A 23,686-nucleotide genomic window follows, 5' to 3' on the forward strand; every position below is an offset into this window, starting at 1 on the left:
TGTGTGTGTGTGGGGTGTGCTTTGATGGTATGCGGCTTTGGCATAAAATGTTTCAAGTATCACTTATGCGAGTATTTTATTTTTACTCCTTGCAAATAAAAACGCCTCCTACGCCAGGATCCCAGAACCGACACCCGACCACGCCTGGACGGCTGTGTAAATTAAATTGTTTCCGTTGTCGTCGTCGTCGCACACAAATACACACACACACACGCACACACAGTACGCAAACATGTATATAAACAAGCATAGATGTGTATATACTCAGCATTGCAACTGTATTTTTGGTCCGAGATTGAATTTTATTGCCCTGGCGACAGGCGCCATTAACCGAAGTTGTAGCGCCAGGATGTCAGAATTGTCAGGATGCGGATTGCGCTAATTATGAAATGACATTTTGGCCATTGGGCGCCGATTTAAATGTGTTTTCGCTTGTCAACTTAATGCAAATTAATGCTTGTTTCTTCTTCTCTTGCAGGCGGCCATGCCAAATGATGTTGCAGATGTTGCGGGCAATATCGTTGCACAACAACACCAATTACAACTACAATTCTAATAGCAACAGCAATAGCAAGGGGCCGACCGACACTAGCCAACATTAGGAACAAAAGCAACGAGAGCAACAAATAAGCCACACACATGTTGCTGCTACAATTGGAACGACCACAACGAGGAGAGCAACATCAACTAAGATGCTCAGCGCTGCCCATGGAACAGCAGCAGCAACAGCAACACACACTGGAGCAGCAGTTGCCACAATTGCCGCTGGCGAAACTTATGTCATAACAAATAAACATCTCCATCAGCAGCAGCAGCAACATTTTGTTGTTGCCGCCAACACAATGGTTATACCAACAACTGCAGCCGCCGGTATACCAACAGCAACAACAACAACGACGGCAACAACTACAGCAGCAGCAGCAGCAGCAGCAGTCGAGACACCACAACAGCAGCAACATCAGCATCAGCAGCAGCAGCAACATGTTTTGTTTCAGCCACAATTACAGTTACAAACAGCAACAACACCTCAGCAGCCAACACAGCCGCGCCAGCATCCCAAGAAACGAAAATTTGATCCAGCTGAGCTGGACAAAGCCGAGCAACAGCAACAGCAACACCAGTCGCAGCAATTGCATCAGCAACAGCACACGATGTACAAGCAACAAAAACCCGCCGAGACGAATGGCAATGGCAACGATGCGCTCTCCAATGGCAATATTGCTGCCGTGCAGCAAAGTGCGTTAGCTTTGCGCAGCATGATTGTCAGTCCACCGTCAGCATTGAATTGTGCAGGTGCAGGCGCCGGCAACAGCAATGAAATCAGGCAGCAACAGCAACATCTGCAGCAGCAGCAACAGCAGCAACAACGTATTATAATCGCTTCGCCGCTGCAACATGCGACTAGTACTTACAAGCAACATGTTGCCAGCAGCAACAATAGCAACATCAACAATCATGCAGCAATCAATCATTCGCGCACACACACGCCCGTCTACTATCAACAACACCAGCAGCAACAGCAGCAACCACGTTTTAGCTTTAACTCACACCATCAGCAACATGTACAGGAACAACAACAACAGCAACAGACGCAGTTGCAGTTGCACCAACAGCAGCAACAGCAGCCGCAGCAGCAACACGAGCCTGTTGCTCTACTCGATCTCAGCGAATGGACCAACACGCGTGTCCTAGCCAAAGTGGGCAAATGCTATGCGCCCGGCAAAATACAGCAAGTGCAAGAGGCAACAAACATGACCACGCCCACAGCCACGCCCCACTCAATACTCGTGAAATTCGATGCCACCGAATTTGGTCAGCAACTGTATCAGGATGTGCTGCAGCAGGGACGCTACAATGTGATACTGGATGCCAGTCCACCGATGGCTGATGTAAGTGCCAAACTACCCTCTCTTACAGATCTATCGAGAAATCCTAACTCAAACTTTGCTACTGCAGATCACGCTGGAGGCTCGCGTCTGTGTGCGTCAAAGTCTGGAAGGACGCACCGTGGACTGTGTATATGTGGAGGGCATCATTATGGAGATCAACCAGGGAACCAAGCAATATACCGTGCAATTAGTCAATGATGAATTGGTAAGTGCAAGGTGGAGAATATATCAACTCAAATTAAAATTATACGATAGTTAAGCTTAAGTTCTAAACAGAAATATTTTTACTTGATTATAGATCGGTTTGAATTTTAACCCTAACTAATTAAAAATTTAAATAATAATTGTTTAAAATTTACAAAAAAAAAAATTCAAATAAATTTTAAAGCTTTAAAACAAACAAATAGAAGTAAAACTGAAAATCTCATTTAAATGTATTTCGAAAAACTTCCAGATTCTCAGATTTCCTCTAAGTTTAGATTTATTGATTGACTTTAGCCACAGGAGGGTTTTCGGAAAATTCCACTAGTATTATGTAGGATAGAAACCCTTGAGGAAATAGTCAGGTATTGATTGCAATATGTTTATTGAATTTCCATTGTAGCCCAATACAAAAGTTGTGCGTCGCGCGGATTTGCGCCTGCTGCTGCCGCCCTGGTGGGATGAGCTGAACGAGCTGACGCCCACGGCAACACCGCCGGCAATAGGCATCAAACGGAAACCGGAGCCGTCAACCGGTGGCAGCAGCAGTGTGGTATACCCAAAGGCCTTTGTGGCCACGCGCTACGATGGCAAGCTGCCAACGAGCGCGCCAACCGGTGGACAGCAGCTCCAAAAACATGAGTATTATCGAGCGGCTGCCACGTCGCCGTTCCAGGGCGGTGCGGTGCCACCGCCGCCGCCGTTGGCCCTTGTGGAGCAGCAGCAGCACCACCACCACCAGCAGGCCAATGGTCTGCCGGACATTGTGATCTCGCCGGGCAGCAATGGCCAGCAGCAGCACCATCACCAGCCACTGAAAATGCACGTGCCATCGCCAGCGCAACAACAGCAACAACAACAACAACAGCAGCAGCAGCGCGGCTACGACGACTACGACTCCGATGATGAGCTAAAGCGCGTCGGCATCGACTATTCACCGGCCGCCGGGGATGTGGATGCCGAGAAGATGAGCGCCGGCAGTAAGCGCAGCAGCATGCAGAGCCGCGGCAGCACATCCAGCTTACTTGATCAGAGGCTGACACCACGATCTCATCCAGCAACTCCAAGGTAAGAACGTTTATATGGATATTTCATCAGTGCATCAGATAGAAAACTAACTTGCCTACGTCATAGATATGGAACGAAAGTTCAAAATCTAATACGTATATATCTAAATCTATGTCAAAGTGTTTGCCCCGAACGATTGACTGACTGACTGATTGATGAACGACAAACTGAAAGAACTAGGAAGGAATTCCACCAGGAAACTCCATTAGTTTTCAATAATCGATTGTTTGTTTACCATGCGATAGATCTCCAACTCGTTTTGAAATATCTGCGTGGAACATCATTTGAGACAAGATAGTAAGGAGAGAGAGATATTCAGTTACTTGGTTTACAAACAACTAGATAACAAGTTTTATGCCTGTACGGACAGAAATTTTCAAATTATCCTTTATGAACCATGTACCAAAATCGATTTGTATCGATATTATTGAAACGGAAGAAGATATCGAAAGAAGTACAAGCATCGTAGTTATCGAGATCGACGCGTTCATATACTCGGCTGCCTGGAATGATGCCAATTCTGGATGGGAAAGGGTGTAAATGCTGCCATATCAATATGCTGGCGCTTAAGAGAATCTCGTTATATTTATAATTTCGGCACACGTTCTCTTGAATTTGTTATTAAGAGAGCAGCAAAAGCTTTGCTCGCTGCCGGCGTTGACTGCACGGTCTGCGGTCGTAACCCTTTTAGTTGACGTTATTTCGAGCATTGCTTAAACTCAATACATTAATTACAACCAATGTGCATGTGTGTGTGTGTATTAAGGAGAGTATTTTCGTTGACAGATCTCAGGCAACGACGCCGCATCGCTTCAAGAAGGGCGACATTGTGGAATCGGAATCCGGAGTGCGCAAGAAGTACAATGGCAAGCAATGGCGACGTCTCTGCATGCTGTGCATGAAAGAATCTCAGCGGCGGGGCTATTGTTCGAGACATTTGAATCAGAAGGGCAACAATGCGCTGCCCTCTTCAACGGGGCCGGGTCGTTTTCTCAGGTGCGCCTCTAAACGTAAATGCTCTGCGGTGATCGCTGCTGTTCTAATGCTCTCTTTATCGTTTTGGTCTCTCTCTCTCTCTCTCTCTCTCTTTCAATCTCTTTTAGTGATAGCCGCTCGAGCAGCAAGACGCAAAACGATGAGGACAACTCTCGCGATTCGGAAACGTCGCCCAACCATCGGGTCACGGGTCGCTATGATCAGGAGGAGACCGATGTGGCCGCCATGTTAGGTAAGTGCAACTCACACCTCTTGACTTTTATGACGCCGCAGCCCTGTTGCTGTCGATTCTCCGCAGTTTAATCATAAAAGCAACACATTTTGTTTTTTTTTTTTTTTCGAAATTTATTCATACTTTGCTTGCATTCATTTTCAAGGCTGGCTTTCCCAGCTAGTCCTCGTTCCCAACTGAGCGCCAGCCTTAGCTGTTAATCTGTCTGTGTTCACGCAATTACCCACACAGCTACAAACGCACAAAAGCAGATCGGAGCGCGGCGCAGGTTCGACTGCATTTAGGCGGTTCTGGCCTGTTTTCTAAGGCGCTTCTAGAAATGTGCGTTTAGCTTCGGCGAAAGAGACTATTTAATGCGCTACACTCAAATAATTTAAGCATCTTGAGAGATTTTTTTTTTTTAAATGAAATTAAAGTTAGCAAAACATAGTTCAAACTCTCAATTAGTCATTGGCTAAAAATATATTTAAATATATATATATATATATATATATATTTTTTTTTTTTTTTTATTCATACAATCGGAGTAAAATAATTGTTTTTATATGATTATGATGTCCACAAAACCACAAGTAGAGTTCTCAAGAGCGAAGAGCGAACAATCATCATTTATTCTGTAACTTTAATGCAAATTTTCTAGGGTGTACATGCGAAAAATTAGTATATACATGTAAATATATCGTAAATGGAGTTAAACTTGTAGTGTACCCGACATATTTGGGTGTAGCGTATTTGAAAGATTGGTGCTGCTTAGACTTTCACATTGGTCCGAATGAATTTCCAATTCCTAATAAAAATGCCTATCATAAAGTTTTATAGCAACAGCGCCGTTGCTGACCATATTATACACATCAATACACACATACACACACACAGAACCACTCACTGATAGGCACACATGCACAACTCTCTGGATAAAGGTCGTTGGTTTTGTTAAGGTGTTCTCAGGGGCCGTGGCCGATGAGGGGTTCTATTGTTTGACGTGTGCGTGCAGCAGCAACAATAACAACAACGTTAGCTCTTCTAGCCACTTGAAAGTATGACCGCAGCGTGATTTACACGCAAAAGCAAAATGCAGACGCAGCGACGTCGACAGCGACGCGTACGCATTCCAATGCACCTGCAAGCGATCAATGCAGCGACGTCGACGCCGCCACTTGAAACGAACAATGCAGCGCAGCCGAAACAAAAGCGCGCTGCGTGCGAAGCGCAACAGATTCTTCTTTTCTCGTTATTTGCCCTGCCTTTGATTCGTTTTTACCTAAACAAAAATGCACTTGAGAGAGCGCACTCACACGCACACACTGACATACACACACGGACATTTCCAACACACAACAGCTAGCAGCACAGCACCCACACAGCCAAACAGTAACAGACACAACAGGTAAACAAACATGGACGTCGTGAGTGAGCCCAAGAGAGCAAAATGAGCGAACAACTGACGATTGTGAGAGCGGCGCTCAGTTTATGCTGTTGCTGGCCGCTCACTTGAATTGCTGGCTGTTCTTTTGACGTCGTCGTCGCATTTTATGTTGAAAACTGTCAAAGGCAAGGCAAGAAGACAGAACAGAACGCGGCGCAAAAGCAAAAAAAAAAAGTGAATACCGATGCGAATGCAGCAGACAAAACGAATTTGACAACGACGACAAAAAGTTTTCAAGCAAATTAAATACGAAAATATGCGCCGAAAGTGATGCCAATCAAAGTGCTTGTTCTTTAACTGAGGAGGGGGCAGCCAAGCAGTGAGCAGCAGCAACGGCAGCAAAGGGGGCAGTGGCAGCGACAGCGATATGAACGCGTTCCAGGACTTTGAGCTGGGCGCTAAATTATATTTACAGTGCTTATGTAATAAAAACTAAAACGAAAACAATCGTGATTCCAACAAATATCTAATATTACCCCTCCCCTTCTCTCGCCCTCTCTCTTTCTCTGTCACTCTATCTTTCTATCTGCAGTGTCACTGAGCAGCTCGCGCTCTGCAACGCCATCGTATACATCACCCGTGAATCATCATCCACTGAATGCCATCGCCCACTCCCCGGTCAATGTGTCCAATCATAGGCAAAATTTCTTTACGCCCATTGCGAACCAGTCGCAGCAGCAGCAACAACAACAACAGCAACTACTGCAGCAGCAGCAGCAACATGTGACGACAACACCCAGTCCAGTGTTGTACAATACGAACAACAACAACAGCAACAATGGCTGGGAGAGCAGTCAAGCTGTGCAGCAGCAGCAGCAGCAACAACAACCTCCACCACCGCCACAAACGGCGGCCGTTTCGCTGGTGATGCATGCACCGCCTACACAGCAGCAGCAGCAGCAACAACAACAACAACAACAGCCACCTGCCGCTCATCTCAATGCCCTGCCGGCTCCACCAGCTCCGCCCAGCAGCAGCACCGTCGGCCATGCGACCAGCGTCATACGCATCTCCAGCAGCCAACAGCAGCAGCAGCAGCAGCAACAACAACAACAGCAGCAACTGCAACAGTCGGCACCAAATCAACAGCAGCAGCAGCAGCAGCAGCATGTTGTTGTATCCACGGCCGGGCATCAGACCTTTCATCCTGTCATCGTGAATGCGGCCCAACAGACGCAGATTCATTCGCAGAATTCATTGCCTGCTTCCGTTGAGCAGCAGCAGCAGCAGCAGCAACCCCCGCCGCCGCCGCCGCCCACATCGGTTACGTTTCATTCACATCCGCCAACCACGCCTACATCCGTAACAGTGGCTGTGCCCACGGACAATGCATTGCCAAAAAACGGTGAGTGCCACAAAAAACGGTTGACCTTTTGCGAGTCATTTAAATAGTCGCGTGCCTACAAATCGTTAACAAATTTGACTCTATGATTATGAATTATCGGTTAAATGCAGTTATAATTTTAAAGACGATGTAAAAGGGGACAGTTGGACTTTCAGCTTAAATGTTGTTATAGAATGCTTACCTAAAACGAAAATATTAAACAGTTTCGCGAATCGATGCGAGTTTGTAAATTGTAAAATACAAAAATATACAATCATTTGTTTATATTAGTTACGCATTGCAAACAAAATATTAATGTACAGTTTCAGGTTTCTACAGATTTAGTTTTTGTTTAACCAAAATAAGTTTTGCAATTCCGTTGTAATTTATCATCAGGTCTCGCAAATCAACCAAAGCAATAACTTCTTGTATTTGTATTGTTAAAAACCGCCAAAAAAAAAAAAAGAATTCTAAAATATTCTTTCATCTATAAGTCAAAGTTGTGCTCTTCTTCTAATACTTTGCCTAAGCCTAGCTTTCATTTAAAGTAATCCAAACCGACTTCACACATGTTTCGCCTTCAGGTGGCTCAATGAAAATATCTCTACGGAAATAAATCTGTGGTTATGAGTCGAAAGTTAGTCATTATAAGATCTTATACGATCCGCGTTAAAATTTTTGAAAATTGTATTCGAATCCTTACACTCTTTTTTGTCCTTTTCAGGCTACAATGCGGCTAGCTATCCGTGGCAAAAGCTACTGCCGCAAATGCCAGCCATGACCAAAGCACCTCCAGCGACAGCGGTGACAACAACAACCACTAACAGCAACTACAGCGTGGCCATGTTGCACCACCAGCAGCAACATCAGCAGCACACACAGCAGCAACAGTTGTCGTCGCAGCAAACTCCCTCAATGCCGTCGATAACAGCAGCAGCAGCAGCAGCAGCACAGCAACAGCAACCGCCGCTCAATCACAACAACAATCACTTGATTGTGCCCGCGCCGATGGCATCGCCCGGCAAGCCGCTTAACTGTTCCATGAACGATGCAAAGGCAGCTGCAGCAGCAGCAGCGGCGGCGGCGGCGGCAGCAGCAGCATCTACGACCAGTGTGCCGGATGAAGCTGATGAGCCCGATGAACAGCTGGACGATGATGTGTTTGAGTCCACGACCTGCGCGCCAGCCATATCGAATGGCAAAAAGGCACCGACGGCAGCCATGCGACTGCCCACCTACAACAGCAACATACGCAAACTGGACGACTGCCATGATGCCAGCGAAGGGGCAGCCGGTGCCCCAACGACCTCGGCGGCCAAGCGGCGCAGTCAGTCGCTTAGTGCGCTGCAGCAGCAGCAGCAACAGCAGCAACAACAACAACAGCAACAGTCTGCGGCGGCCGCAGGCAAGAAGATACGTCGACCGATGAACGCCTTTATGATATTCTCGAAGAAGCATCGCAAGATGGTGCACAAGAAGCATCCCAATCAGGACAATCGCACGGTTAGCAAAATCTTGGGCGAATGGTGGTATGCGTTGAAGCCGGACCAGAAGGCCCAGTATCATGAGCTGGCCAAGTCAGTGAAGGATGCGCATTTTCAGTTGCATCCGGACTGGAAATGGTGCTCCAAGGATCGCCGCAAATCCTCGACATCGGGCAAGGGTGGCGCTTCCTCGTCCGGCAATGCCACAAACGAAGACAAACAGCGTCTGGTTTCTGTGGATGGCTCCGATTCGTTGGAGGATGACTTGTGCCCCTCCACACCCGGCGGCAGCGGCAGCGGCGGTGCCCAAGCCGTCGAGCTACAGGGCGATATCATCCCACTGACCATTGACACCTACAACATTGCATGCGAAGAGACGCCCACAACCATTGCAGGCCAGTCGCAAGGTAACTGCAAGACCAAGCAGCTCAAGAACGAACTGCAGTCCGATGAGGATGAGCAAATGCTTGTCGTCGAGGATGAGCAGCAGCCCACGAAACTGGATCTGCAATGCCGCGAACGCGTTAACGACTTGGACATGGATGAAGCGCCCTACGACTATCGCAAGCAGCAGCAGCAACAGATCCAGACGGATGCGGAACAGGTAAGCTTTAAAACTGACCAACTAAAATGAAAGCGGGTCAAAATCCCCATTCCCATCAATCTGGGCAATACATACTACTCATACTACATACTCAGGGTAACTGTTATAGTATTCGGGTGTATGATTGCCTCACTTTTATTACCAGCTGTGCTCATTCATTTCTATCCTACACTTTTTTAGCGCACCCAGGAAGATCATGCGAGTCTCTGCAATGGCCAGACTATGTCCGCTCCGGCATCCAGCGCAGAGCGCGAGATAACTTTGAAGCCAAAGGCCATTAAGGCCCATCCGGGTCTGGAGAGCACCATGCTGCCGTATCCGCAGATGCCCATGTTCACGCACTACACTAGTCCCAAGAATCCAATCGGTGTAACACCATTCCAACCCACAGGCGAGCAAGCACAAATCTCAATTAGCTTCAATAAGCAACAGTTGCTCATTGTTTCTTTTTTTCATCTTTGATTGTTCCTTAGGCGGCGCCTTCAAATCGATGCCCATCAGTCCAAAGGGCAGCAGCTCTTCCGGTTCCAAATCGGATGAGCAACAGCTGCCTCCACACATCAAGCAGGAAGACATCAAACAGGAGCCGCCATCGCCCTACAAACTGAATGGTGGCAATGCTGGAGCGACTTCGGGGGGCGTGATTAGCGCACCAACGCCCAGCAGCGCTGTCGGCGCCATCTTTAATTTCAATGTGCCAATTGCGCCGGCTCTCAGTCAAAAGCAATATCACTATCCCATGCCGCATACGCTCTGCAGTCCGACCGATGTCAGAGGTGAGTTTACAGCCAGAAGCAGAAGCAGAAAAATACGAATTACCATAATAATATATACATATGTATATTTGTATTCCTCTATTGAGTTTAATTTCTTATTGTTTATTTTTAAACTGTTGGTAGCCTTATATTGTTGTTTTTGCTTTTATTAATTACCAAAATATATATATACATATATATTGGCTTTATTTATGACTATGATTTGATGTTGAGTACTTAATTTATTTAAATATTGTATACCAAAGGCAAAATTGAATCCAATTAACCTTCGCCGCGCCCCCACCCATTTGCATCTAACGTATTTAACTGAAGTTCATCTTAAAAGTTGTTTGTTTGTTTTTTTTTTTTTTTAACAAAAACTTTATGCAATACATCTTTCTCTCTATTTCTCCAAACGCTCGCATAAAACCCACACATAAAAACACACAATTGTCACCCATTCACAATTGCTCAACTTACGCTTTTACCTCGTCCATTGCTATCTCTCACGCACATTTCACCACACACTCGAAAAGCAAAAGAACTCAAACCTAAACAAAAACAAGACAAAGTCAATCCCAGCACTGATCTAGCAACGGACAAGGACGACGACGCGTGCGCAGCCGACGACGCAGACGTCGACGACGACCAAGAGGATGACGACGATGACGAAGATGACGACGAGCAGTTTATGGCAGAGCTGGCCAGTGTGACCACAGACTTCGATGACATTGCACAGTATACAATCGCTAAGCCAGCAACACCCATGCCCACGGCCATGCCAGCGAATCCGCCTACGTTGAAGCGCAAGCAATTCACCATAGTGCGCTCTCTGACGCCGCTACAACCGGCAAATTCACCACACCAGCAGCTAAAGCATCTGCATCAGCGGCGTGTCGAGACGCCGCCAACAGTTATAACACGCGTGCCAACGCCAACGCCGACGCTGACGTCGACGCCAACATCAACGGTCATAGCGACGCCCTCGTCGCTGCCGCGCAATCATTTTACCATTATACGCACACAACAAAGAACAATAACACCAAAACACAACACACCGCCGCCATTATTTTTCAAAAGTTCAAAAGCTCAGACATCAACAACATTAACATCAACAACTACAACAACAACAACAACAACAACCACAACAACAACAACAACAACTAGTCACAGTAACGAGCAACTTATTCAATTTTCCAATAATTCTAATAACGCTGCTGCTGCTGCTGCTGCAACAACTACAACAACTACCAACAATATTAACACCCATCCAACAACAACAACTTCAATAATCCGCAAACTGTTGACACTGCAAGATGCCAGCAAGGCCACAGGTCGTGCGGCCATTTTGTATGACGCTTTAGTGCTGGATACGTTGCACGGGAACGACGATGACGACGACGACGACGACAACGCTGCGAATGAGCAACAACAACAACAACAACATCAACAGGTGCAACAACCGATCGAAAAATTAGCAACAGCAACAACAACGCCAAGCACTGTGCAACAGCCGGCAACTATGTTGCTCATCACCGATGTCAACAGCTACAATCATCAGCAGCATGTTGCAGTCTCAAATTCTGGCGCAACATTGCGCCCATTATCCTTTATCAGCATCAATGCTTGCAACAAAATCACCCTGCCGGCCAATACGCGCATTCTGACCACAACGGCCAACACGACCACGCCCACGCTGACCGTACTAACCAAGGCGATGGCGACAGCATCAAATCATAATATTAATAAAGCCAATGAACTAACCATTACAGCCACTGTCGACAGTGACAACAAAAATAACAAAAACAGCACCAACAACAACAACAACATTAATAATAATAATAATAGCAACAACAACAACAACAACAAGAGCATAAACAACGATGCCACCACCATTCTTATGATCAACTCCAACTCATCCGCAGCCCATCAGGCCTGTGTGCCCAACTCCCCGGCAACCGTTAGCTTGGGGCATGCGGCTAGCATTGCCACACCGCCCGCCTCGGCGCCAGCACAGATTCTTGGCACGGCGGGTCCAGCGCCAGCTCAGAAAATGTTCTTTGCCATGGGTCATCCGGTAAGTAGAATAAAAAAAACGAAAACATTTAGTCTATGCGACTGGAAAAGAAACTGTCTAAAGTATTTACAATAGGTTTTTGAAAAAAATTCTTCATCAGCGGCAAATTCAGGATACTCGTCAATAATAGTTACAAAAACGCAGTTTGGTGTAGAATAGACCAAAGGAAAAGACAAAAGAGCTAGGAAGATGAACTTTACTGTAGTAAGCAGACCATTTTGGCAAATTCTATTCTTGGAGCGTGTACCGCCAGGGAATGCAAGCTAGTAAATCTATATAGTTTTATCACGAATTTTAACTGAGCAGTATTTTTGTATAACTCCTTCAAGAACCTCCTGCTTATATTATAAACAGACTTTGCTATCAAAGCATTTTTGCAAATTAGCGTCTGACTTGCGCACCTTGATCCTGTTAGGAATTATAAACGCGCTAGCATGGTATATTTGCAATTGCTAAAATTCGGATTATTTATAGTACCCATTGCTGCCGCCGCCTCATCAACAGAACGCGCCTGGCTTGGAGCACCTGCAGCTGGACGCATTTGGATCCGGCTACCTTTTCAAGAAGCACAATGGTGGTCTGGGCGTGCAGGGTGCGCCACCGCCCCCACTGCCGCAGGTTGTTGCGCAGACAGCAATGCGCCTGCATGGCTATGCGCCCAGCAGCCATGGCCAGGATCAGCCGCCGGCTAGTTCGCCGTCGTTCAAGTCGATGCCATCCACTCCCAAATCGGCCTCGTATCATCTGAGTGCATCGTCCGAGTTGACGAGCGGCAAACGCAGCTGCGATGCTGCTGCTGAAGATGCCGACGTGGATGTTGATGTGGACACTGATGGTCAGCAGTTTGTATTGGCGCCAACTCCAGCGCAACTGGGACGTGCTCCGCTGCAGCGGCGCAAGAATTTATGTGAGTAGCCGAAAGTCATTGACGGAACACCTAACTGAATCTTATTGTTTGTGTGTATGTGTGTGTAAATGCAGCTCAGAGCAAATCGGACAACAACAGCACAGGCGGCGGCTATGGGGTCAGCAATGGGCAGCATATTGGACGCCAGCTGCACTCGCCAACACTGATGGAGGTGGCCGCCTCCTCGCCCATCATTGGCCATGTGAACAGCAGCAGCCTCAGCTCGGCTCTGCCCACGCCCACCTCATCGACCACAACGCCCAACAGTGATGAGCAGCAGCCACTAACGCCCACGGCCGTTGGCAACAATTCGGCGGTCAAGTCGCCAATAAGGGGCGTGCCCGCCTCTGCCCCTGCAGTGGTGTCGCACAAGAAGAAGAGCGATGAAGTAAACAAGTAAGTTGCCCGTTGTCGCATCTTAAATGATCCACCACCTAATTCCTACTGCCTTTCCAGTGTGCTCAAGCAAGTGGACTTTGAGAAGAAGTACAAGGCGCTGCCACAGTTTAAGCCAGAGGATTGCCAGTCGCCCAGCGCCATTGCTGTGCCGTCGCCGCCGCGCGTCTATGGCACCAATTATCGCAAAAAGAATGCAGTGCAGCCGCCGGTCCAGAAACTAAGTACGTATTTATAACACAATCATTATAATTTCCCATTGCTAATCACTAGCAACTTTTCTAGTGAGCGAGGATGATTCGATTGAGGAGCCTGCCTCGGCGCCGCCAACTACCACGCAGCGTTTCTTTGGCGCCGATTTTAACAATGATCTGAGAGGTAAACCAACTAGTCCAAGTAGTATTTGCCAAAATGCACCTGGAACTAATCTCCAATTTGCTGCAGAACTTGAGACCGGCGATCAAACAGGCCGTTCGCCACGCACGCCCAAAACGCCGTTGCAGAGCGCTCGATCCGATGCCAGCGAAAAGGGACACCGCAAGGTCCTGGAAGCGCGTCGCAATTTAGTCATGCAGCTGTTCAATGAGCACGGCGTATTCCCATCCTCTCAGGCCACTATTGCCTTTCAGGTGCGTGTTGCTAAGCATAGAATATGAACTTTCAATCCTAATCGTATTTATCCTCTTGTCACAGACCAAGCACATCGATCTCTTTCCACGCAAACAAGATCTGCAGCTGAAGATACGCGAGGTGCGCCAAAAGGCCATGGGTGCTCTGCCTTGCACACCCCACTCGGCTGGTCCCAACACGCTCTCCGACTCCAACTCCTCGTCGGCCACGCTGAGCGCTAGTCTAAATGCCCAAAACAATGCTGTAGCAGCGTCAGGTAATAAACAGGGAGTAAAAAGGCCATTTGGAAGCAGAAAATTCGATCTTCATATTTATATGCAAAAAAATGTGTATTGTCAGCGAATTCACATTCACACATTGTACATCTCCTTATTCCTTACTCCTTATTTCTTGCTACTCCTTAATTCTCAATTTGTCAACAATCGAAAAGAGGTTTCTTTTATTCTTGTTGTGTAAAATGATGTTTAAAAGTGCACCAAATAAGTTATTTTTTAAATAATAGTATATCACAATTGGCGATTCGTTTCCAGTTTTACAACACTAAATGCCTTCACAATAATATTCACAACATTATACAAAACTAGCGCAAACTATGAATTTTTCAAATATAACATAGAATTTTATATTTATGCAGAGATTATATATGCAGAATTTTATATTAACGCATTGAAAGAGACATCTGCGAGTTAAGAAAGTATATACATATGTAGACTCGGGTCATTATAATATCATTCCTTATCAGTACATATTTGGGGATCGGCTGATCGAACGATCAATCAAAAATTGAGTTCTGGAAACACTTTATTATTCAAAACCCGCAATTAATAGTTTCACTTTGCAGCTTGCATATAAACAAAATTATGTCGGACAAATATTTTATATTCTATAGGAACAATCGTATGCCATATGTGTGCAATGTCTTGTCCCTACACACCCTCTTCTCACTGTACTTTTCCTCTGTCATTTTCGTTTTCAACTTGTAATTTGAATTTCCTTTTTCTATTGTGAAAACATTGTATAGATGTTTTTCCGTATTACTATACGACAGGTATGCACCAGCAACATCAACAGCAGCAACAACAACTTGCGGAGCAACAACAACAGCAGGTGAATCATCTAAACAAACTAACCGAAAATGAGAACAAGTACAAGTAGGAAGGAGGTTCAAGTGAGGTCGCTGGTTCAAAGAAGGAAAACACAATAAGGACACGCATGAACTGGAAACAATACGAGTGACAAATTACTTAAAATAAGTAAACAAACGGATAACAGAAATAATTGCAGCAGCACATAGATACTGAGCATGTACGATATGCATGCGGATAAAATTTATATTGAAACAAGAAGGAAAAAATCAAAGAGATGCAGAAACAAAAACAAAATTATAAGAAAAGATAAATTTTTTAATTGCAATAGGCCTATACTACTACAAATGTAACAGAGACAGCGAGACAGTAGAAAACGATAGAGGGACAGTAGGAATGAGTTTATTAAGCAGCTTAATAAATCGAGAAATGAAGAAGTTTACCAGTTGGAAGATAGAACTTTTTGAAGCATATATGAAGTACATACGTTATGGCAACATTATTGTATAATGGCTTAGTTAATAATTTACAGGCAAGCAACAACTACAACAAACAACAACAATAAGCAAGCAAACACAATGAATACCCCATAAAAGAAATAATAATTTAAGATCTAAACTTAACCCAAATTGCACATTAATTTTGAAGTGTATTTAGCACAAGTAAAAAGCAAAGAATTTAAAAAAAAAAAAAAAAACAAAAGAAAAAAAAACAGAAACAAAAGAAAATGAACACAAGTCGAATAACACGATAACACACACACACACACTCAATTTGTAGGCTGAATGGAGAAATTGTAGTTGTATTGTACCATACATATATATATATATATATACAACTATATATATATATATACAACTAATTATATAACTAATTAGTCTTAACGGTTTTCGAAAGAAATTTTAAATTGTCTGCTTTTTTGTCTTCTTTTTTTTTGGCACATTGAAAATGAAAACATTTTTTAAATTGTATGTACATTATTCCACTATTATTCTGGCCCTTAATTTTTATGCTGTTGTATATTTTAATTTGAATAAGCAATTTTTAATTTAATAATTAATTAGTTTAGTTTAGATCGTTGTTTCTTTATGCTTTAGCAACCTTTAACTTTAATCCTGTATACAGCAAATAAATATTGAAGAACAACCACAACAACAACAACAACATAAACAATAACAAAAGTGAAAAGAATTGCAATTGCGAAACAGCATGAAAAAATTTATAAACAGAAAACTGTCTTCCACTGTTGCTGCAATATATGAATTATAAATGTTTTAATTGTTTTTATTATTATGATTATGATTATTATTTGTATTACGAATAATTACAAGCATAACTTAGTTCTCTATGTAGTTTCGCTTATTTAAATTTTATTTTATAAATAGAGTGTGTGACTGCGATTAATTTTAAATATTTTTCTGGCTTTCATCAATCATAATGATAATATTTCTAGTTTGTAAAAGTAGTTCTTAAACAAGCTTTAAACAAATTTCAATTCAAATGCCCCAATTTTTCGAGAAGTCCAAATGCCAGAAACTTCTGTATTATCACGTGTGTGTTTTAAACTTAAAGTGCTGTTGTGTCTGTTGTTTACTGTCACAATTCATTTCTTTTTGATACATTATTTGCTTAGTTTCTTTTTGTATTTTAGTTCAGCTGGCCATTGCTACAGTGCGTGCAAAAGATATACTTACGCATAATAGCTAACAATGCATAAAACAAAACTTTCAAATCAAATTATGTTGCAAATTAAAATAGTTGAAAATGAAAGCCGTCTTCATTTTTTGCCCTTATTTGTTTTTAAATGACAGTCAATTCACACACACACACGTACACGCACACTTTTTATTTGTGTAATAGTTAGTTATTAAACAAATTTAATTACAACTTTTTAAAGCCGCACTTACTTATAATTTACAAACTAGTTTCGTTTAGCTATTATGTTTTTTAATGAATATAGTTGAAAACAAAATTTTATATAATAAAAAGAAAGTACATTTTAGCATGTTAATGTTTATAAAAAGAATAAAACAAAGTTTATAAGCAAAACAAACGTGTGAAATTATTGTCGTGATGCATATTGGAAAACAAAACAAACAACTCACAAACAATTGAGCACAAAGTTATGTTCATTTCCCTTTTGTTCTTTGCAGATTCAGTTCAGTGAATTCTGTTTTAACTTAAACCTAATATAAATAAACCACAGGCTAAAAAGCAACTGATAGACAGGAACTCAGATAGCGAATTTGTGCCAATGATTAAATATAAAAAGCAACTTTAAACTTAATACGTAACATAAAAGTTAGTCTAATAGACCCAAATCCACAAACTTACACCAACTAACGGTTAATCCAATCAACATCCTTCCAGAACTCTGTCGGCATTGAAGTTAGTCAATTAAGGATAAGTGCAAGCTGCATATATATTGGCAAATCGCAAAACAAAACAAAAAAAATAAAATAAAATAAATCACCGCTGACAAACTTTTGACACACTTGTTTACAACCAATCTTGAGAACTTATACAATACAAAGCAGATAGTATACAAGGGCGAAACACAAACTTTTGGCAAACAACAATTTCGACCTAACAAAAATTTTTATGATGAAAAAACTACCAGAAATTACAAGAAAACAAACAAAACTCGAACAAGCAAGCACACCCACACGACACACACACGCACACACACACACACACACACACACACACACACACACACACACACACACACACACACACATAGTCAAACCAAAAATGGCGTTTCGGATACAAAATTCTAAAATTCAGGTATTAAAAAACAAATAGTGTTGTATAATGTTACATTTTTTTAAATGAAGATGAAATATTTAGCTATTTATAAAAAAATAAAAAATCGTAAAAAAAAAATTAAGTGAGTAAATTTTACAGAAGCTTGTGCAAAATTTACAACGTGCTTTTACAAATGGTTGCAGAAATCACATTTGGAAATAGGCATACATACATTTCATATGTATGTACTATATTTTTTCAAAAAGAAAAACTGTATTTTAAACTGCGTATGGAAAATAAACATTATTAAAATAATGCAAAAGAAAAAAAAAACAAAAAATAAATAAATTCAGTTGTGAACAATTCGCACACTTTCGAAGAGTTAAAAAATAAAGTATGCATGAGCCCAAGGTGTTTTTTATAGTTTTTAACTTGGCAATGTATTTACTTAAGTAGTTTGAGGTTACAAAGAGTTTTAAATGAACATAATTAAAGCAAAATAGAGCTAAAAGCAAAAAAAAAAAAAAAACAATATTTGATGAAATTTCTAGTGGCAATCCTTTAAATAAAATACAATATAATATAAACAATAGTAAAAAAAAACCCCAAAAGTTACACAATGTTGTTTGCGATTTGTTTTGGTTAATTGTTAAACAAATATATACTTAACTACATAAATACATGCAGGCACTCGTGTAGGCATGACAATGTGCTTATATTAAGTAAATGATTGCACAATTCTAAAGCTATGATATAATTGAGTTCAATACGCGAAAATAACAATTTGAATTTATGGATTACGATTCTTTGATTTTGCCAACGACCTGAACGCTTTGTAAAAATTAATATATATACAAACTTATTTGTGAACCTAATTAATAAGGCAGTTATTGTGAACATATTTTTAAGCGAATGAAACAAATTACAAATTACATAGCATACATATACATATACATTTACATTTACATTTACATCTACATATACATATACATATACACATATATTATATATACACATATATACATACACATTTACATACATATGTAGTGACAGCATACACACAAATATTTAATGCAGAGCTGTGTGCCGAGTCGTGTTGCCAATGCGATTATTTTCTAGCTAGATTCGGCTACTTGCAGAGGTCGTCAGCGGGAAACGATTGAAGTTGTAAACTAACAACACTGTTTATTGCCAATTTTAGCTGTTCAACACTGAATTCAGGTTTTAATTGCGGCGGCAGTTGTCAACACTGTTTCCAAACTGTTGCATATTTTTCAGACGCAATTTATAACAGCTCGCACACACATACACGAACACACACACAAGAGCCACAGGAACAGGCCGAAGAAAACAAGCAGAAAGTTTATATACATAGTATATACATACAAACCACAGGCATATATATACATACATATAAAATATAAAAAGAAAATTTATTAAATAAAAAAGAAACATGCATTCATTACAGAATCTTATCTATAACAAATTGTAACAAATTTTGAGATTAATATTAATTCTATGGGAAATGAGGAGCATCTGCATCAGCTGTTTCCTTATGCAATAACCTCCTCGGGCAGCACAGGTAACTCAGCCTGCACAGAGTCCTCGAACAGGCCCCGGGCTGAGCCCAAAATGCTAATATCCGCACAATTCTTGAAGGTTTCCTGAGCACCACAGCCCATAGCACCGCTGCCATCCTCACAAACGCCCCAGTTATTGCCTGATGAAAGAGCGGAAAGTTGCGCCTATATAATCTGGCCTGTATATTCTGGTAATCGACTGCGCTTACCCGCCGTGTAGGTCCAACGGAGCACGCAGTGCTGGCAGCTGACTCCACTGGGCAATTTCAAGGTCACATCGAAGCTGCCGGTCTTGGAGCTAATGTAATACTTGAGGCTGCCGTCGGCAAACTGCAGCGGATACTTATCAAAGCACTGCTCCGACTCGCTGCCATGCTCATCCAGGCTGCACAGATGGAAGCTGAAGTGGCCAAGATGATTGGCGGTAATGAGCACATTTACCTCAATCGAGCTGGCGCCGTTGTAGCTCTTGACTATGACCCCGGCACCATATTTACCGCCCAATTCATTTGGCCGGGGCGCGCTCAGACTGTAGTCGTCGCCGCACAAGCCGCACTGGCCGTCGTTTTCCGTTTGTTTCTGCGAAAAGTGGACATATTTGTTTGAAAACCATCCAAGAACCTTCAGCAGAGGCACACATACCCAAAAGCCGCCGCAGTAGAGCGCATTGTCATCGTAGTTTGTGGGCGCCGAGGAGTCGTAACGCCAGCGTGATGAACGAGCCACGGGACTCAACATCATGCCATGGCCATTGATCTGCCCCATGAGGCAACAGACCAACACCCCCATCGTGGTAATACTGAGGTATTTCATTTTCTTTGGCACTTTCCCTTTCACTGGGCCCTGCCTCCCAGTGGGCGAGTCTTATATAGCTGCACATTGTTGCGGCCTTATCGGTTTACAGGGAACTCTTCGGATTTTTAGGCAACGCTATTAACGATCAAAGCGATCATATAAAGATAATTGGCCTCTTATCAGGCGTCAATCAAGCAGGTATACGATCATTTTGGTCTTGCCCAAAATTTGCCGAATCGTAATATCACTCCGAGAAATGATACCGTTCTTTATTGATCAAAACAAGAGTGACACATCCAAACAATCCAAATATTTGCAATATTATTTCACTCATAAAATTTTAAAACTCTCAGAAAGTCTCAATAAAGTACATTGGATACCTTCACATTTTCAAAACAATTAACTTGGAAATTTCCAATTTCGATTGCAGTTTTTAAACAATAAGACGGCTCGTTTTTTATATAATCTTAATTTCGCGCTTCTTTAAATATCGAGTTAAATAACGAGTGCTCACTGTATATTCCTGAGAATGTTTTTTATTGGCTAAATTTGCTGATAAATCAACTGTAAACCAGGCGAAATTATTTTGCAGCCTTCGATATAACTTAGTTTTGTTGCCAAAAAAAAAAAGTGAATGGTTCAAGGTTTTAAAGAAAGTTAAAGAGATAAGAGTTTAGTTTAGTTGTGTTTATTGGTGCTTTGGAACAGTTAATTGCCGGCAATCTTGATATTCGGCTCATAATCGTGATTTGAAAACATATGAAATCATTGATATCGTAGGTATTGGGCACATTTAAGAACTGAAGCACTTGGAAATTGGCCAAGGTCTGTCCCACTTGCGTTTTCATGCGATATGCTGTAAACTAACCTTTCCACTTTACCATAAATCTGTAAACTCGGCTACTTTTGTTTTTTTCAACACATTGTATCTGATTGTAGCTATAAAATATACTCCTAAATAAAGCCGATCATCATTTACTCAATCTAATTTGAAAACATCTATGAAAAATATCATTCAAAATGTAATTATTGGATTATGGAAATTCACATCGATGGACATTTTACATTTTTGTGTACTACATCTATGTTTGTTCTCTTGTACCAAACGGAAACCAAGTACACTTCAGCGAGTTCAAACCCTACCGAGGAACCCCTTTTTTTAATTGATTTATATTACTACAAAAGCAAGCGAGCGCGTAGTGCGAGCTGCATTTGGTGTTGGAAACAGAGGGTATTCAGGGTATCCACCCGTCGGGAGCTCCCGACTTGAGTCTCTTACTTGTTTTAATATACCTCAATTCTCATAAATTCAAGTAAATATTAAACTATTTATGCGTGATGAGTGGTATTTTCTTTGCAATGTATTTGTATTTGCATACAATTTACAAACACCCCACCCTAATAGATTTTGAATATTTTCCAGGCCGATTCGGGGGGCTATCACAGCAATTCTGACCAAACATTTGCTTTCATGCGGACAGCTGGACATTGCGCAAATTCGAAATATTCTATTTTTTGAACAGAGCATGCAGTTCTACCATATCCAAAAGATTATTCTTGTTATAGGTATAAATAAATGTGAATATGCTGAACAAAAATTGGGACAAAATATCAAGAAGCGTTTATGAAACTGTGTGTCTTAGGTAAAATGAAAGCAGTTCAAGCAGTACAGGAAGTATACAAAGAGGCATAATAAACCGGAAACAGCTCAGCTGCCAAGCAGTTTATTATTGTTTGTGGTTTGTGTCTGGGGTTAACAATAAACGCAATGTATGACAAGCAGTGCACCGAAGCAAGAAGAAAAGCATAGAACATCAGAGAAATCCAATAACTCTTCAACTTGAGAGTTGTTTGTATTATAAAGGTCAGTTTTGCAGAAAAATGCTTTCGTTTAATTAAATATTTGGCTTTGATTCAGTACAAAATGTTCAGACTTTTGCCATCAGCACTTATGCCTCGACGGAGTCGACCTCCTCTGGCACAGCGGGCTTGGCAGCGGCGCCTGCCGCCAGCTCCTTGAGCATGTTGCGGCCCCAGTAGATGCTCACATCAGCGCAGTTCTTGAAGGTCTCCTGGGGACCACAGCCCAGGGCACCGGTGCCATTGTCACACATACCCCAATTGTTGGCTATACGAACAGTTCCAATTTATGAGAGTGGGAAGTGTGGAAATACACAAAAGTACACACTTACCGCCCACATAGGTCCAACGCAGGACGCAGTGCTGGCAGGTAAGACCCTCCGGTAGCAGGACAGTCACATCGAACTCGCCGCTCTGGGTGCCAATCTCAAGTTTGTCGCTGCCATCGGGGAAACGCAAGCGATGCTGATTGAAGCAATCCTCAGATTCGCCTCCAAAGGTATCCAAGTTGCACAAATGGAACTCAAAGTGTCCCAAATGGTTGGTGGTGATCTTGACGCCCACGGTAATGGCATTAGCGGCCGTAAAGCTCTTGGTGATTACGCCGCTGCCGCCAATCTGTCCGCCAATCTCGTTGGGACGCGGCTGGCCAGTCGAAAAGTTGTCGCCGCACAGGCCACACTGTCCCCCATTATTAGCCTGGGTCTGCAAGAGTGGGAAAGGATCAATGTCGAACACCTACTTCACATCGGTGCTCAAGTGCCCACATATAAACCACCGCAGAAGAGCTCGTTGTCGTTGTAATTCTGCGGCGCTGAGCCATCGAAACGCCAGCGCGAGGATCGACTCGGCGGACTCAACATCATGCCGTGCGCATCGATCTGTTGGAAGCCAATGGCCAGCAGGAGGGTCACACTAAGCAGGTACTTCATGTTTTAACCAATTTCACTTTCACTATGTCTGCCCCTGTGAACGGGCGCAGGCCTTATATTTCACAGGCCAAACGGCATTATCTGGGACCCCGATTATCGGCTGAAGAGTTTTACGACCGCTCTTCAGCTGCCACCGAATGTTATCAATTTGAGGGCAACACGCAACATTTATTTACGCGAAAATTAACAATAACATTAATTTGTTTATTTAAGAAGTGCCAGTAAGTCCATTTAAGAGTCCGATCCGCACAGAGCCTGGATAAGCATCTATAATTGGCACTGTAAAAGAAACCCCATAAAAATGTCAACCGAATGCAAACGGCGTGCAAAGAATTTGAACCACTTTTGTTTATAGATAAATACCAATCGTAAAGCACTTGGTAGGGGTTCAGCAGATCTACCTATTGGCTTTACCGCCAGTATACTATAATCTACCAGCACATACATTTGTTGATTTACTCACATGCTTATCAACAGCATTATTATCTGATTATCTGATTTTAAGCATTTCAGTTGGCTTACTGACTTGTGAATGAACTCACCAGTTCCTGACAGTTTCCGACAAACACCTCATTATATACTTGGGGCAAATATGCTCTTGAGTTCTTTAAATTGCAGGTTTGTTACTAGCTAAAAGAAACAAGGCGAGGAGCTTACTTAATTAATATACCATGTGTTCTGAATAACTGGCTGACTG

The 23,686-nt window shown here is 42.6% G+C and overlaps 3 protein-coding genes across 4 annotated transcripts in view; 1 reads left to right on the plus strand and 2 right to left on the minus strand.

Moving 5' to 3' along the window:
• Positions 1 to 17,064, plus strand: part of LOC115770647 (putative transcription factor capicua) — a 58,268-nt gene extending 41,204 nt beyond the window's left edge. The window contains exons 4-20 of one of the 2 annotated variants that reach the window (XM_030716009.1): positions 479 to 1,889; positions 1,957 to 2,094; positions 2,494 to 3,158; positions 3,945 to 4,154; positions 4,262 to 4,386; positions 6,345 to 7,157; positions 7,861 to 9,224; positions 9,405 to 9,615; positions 9,698 to 10,000; positions 11,905 to 12,056; positions 12,531 to 12,963; positions 13,038 to 13,359; positions 13,420 to 13,583; positions 13,645 to 13,737; positions 13,804 to 13,988; positions 14,053 to 14,245; positions 15,011 to 17,064. In XM_030716009.1, the coding sequence (XP_030571869.1) occupies positions 693 to 1,889; positions 1,957 to 2,094; positions 2,494 to 3,158; positions 3,945 to 4,154; positions 4,262 to 4,386; positions 6,345 to 7,157; positions 7,861 to 9,224; positions 9,405 to 9,615; positions 9,698 to 10,000; positions 11,905 to 12,056; positions 12,531 to 12,963; positions 13,038 to 13,359; positions 13,420 to 13,583; positions 13,645 to 13,737; positions 13,804 to 13,988; positions 14,053 to 14,245; positions 15,011 to 15,144 (6,702 nt within the window). In that variant the 5' untranslated portion in view covers positions 479 to 692 and the 3' untranslated portion in view covers positions 15,145 to 17,064. Of the gene's footprint in view, positions 1 to 478; positions 1,890 to 1,956; positions 2,095 to 2,493; positions 3,159 to 3,944; positions 4,155 to 4,261; positions 4,387 to 6,344; positions 7,158 to 7,860; positions 9,225 to 9,404; positions 9,616 to 9,697; positions 10,001 to 11,904; positions 12,057 to 12,530; positions 12,964 to 13,037; positions 13,360 to 13,419; positions 13,584 to 13,644; positions 13,989 to 14,052; positions 14,246 to 15,010 lie in introns of both variants that reach the window. The other variant, XM_030716008.1, reaches the window with a different exon arrangement.
• A 2,311-nt stretch (positions 17,065 to 19,375) lies between these two features.
• On the minus strand, positions 19,376 to 20,215 carry LOC115770876. The gene is made up of 3 exons (XM_030716312.1): positions 20,045 to 20,215; positions 19,612 to 19,981; positions 19,376 to 19,542 (listed from the first exon to the last, which is right to left on the minus strand). The coding sequence occupies exons 1-3, from the start codon at positions 20,213 to 20,215 to the stop codon at positions 19,376 to 19,378; spliced, it is 708 nt and encodes a 235-aa protein (XP_030572172.1).
• Positions 20,216 to 22,146: 1,931 nt separating this feature from the next.
• Positions 22,147 to 22,989, minus strand: LOC115770877. The gene is made up of 3 exons (XM_030716313.1): positions 22,825 to 22,989; positions 22,390 to 22,762; positions 22,147 to 22,325 (listed from the first exon to the last, which is right to left on the minus strand). Exons 1-3 carry the CDS (start codon positions 22,987 to 22,989, stop codon positions 22,147 to 22,149), a joined length of 717 nt encoding a protein of 238 aa, XP_030572173.1.
• Between the last annotated feature and the right edge of the window lie 697 nt (positions 22,990 to 23,686).

This window comes from Drosophila novamexicana, unplaced genomic scaffold (genome assembly GCF_003285875.2).
Source record: "Drosophila novamexicana strain 15010-1031.04,08,12 unplaced genomic scaffold, DnovRS2.1 tig00004560-arrow-pilon, whole genome shotgun sequence".
Lineage (NCBI taxonomy): Eukaryota > Metazoa > Arthropoda > Insecta > Diptera > Drosophilidae > Drosophila > Drosophila novamexicana.

Excerpts from the sequence above, each read along its gene's own strand:
- LOC115770877 (XM_030716313.1), bottom strand. The coding sequence starts at position 22,989 with ATGAAGTACCTGCTTAGTGTGACCCTCCTGCTGGCCATTGGCTTCCAA. Across the intron at positions 22,763-22,824 it reads TCTTCTGCGGTGGTTTATAT|ACCCAGGCTAATAATGGGGG; the intron begins GTGGGCACTTGA and ends CCACTCTTGCAG. Across the intron at positions 22,326-22,389 it reads GCGTTGGACCTATGTGGGCG|CCAACAATTGGGGTATGTGT; the intron begins GTAAGTGTGTAC and ends CTGTTCGTATAG.
- LOC115770876 (XM_030716312.1), bottom strand. The coding sequence starts at position 20,215 with ATGAAATACCTCAGTATTACCACGATGGGGGTGTTGGTCTGTTGCCTC. Across the intron at positions 19,982-20,044 it reads TCTACTGCGGCGGCTTTTGG|AAACAAACGGAAAACGACGG; the intron begins GTATGTGTGCCT and ends CACTTTTCGCAG. Across the intron at positions 19,543-19,611 it reads CCGTTGGACCTACACGGCGG|GCAATAACTGGGGCGTTTGT; the intron begins GTAAGCGCAGTC and ends CTCTTTCATCAG.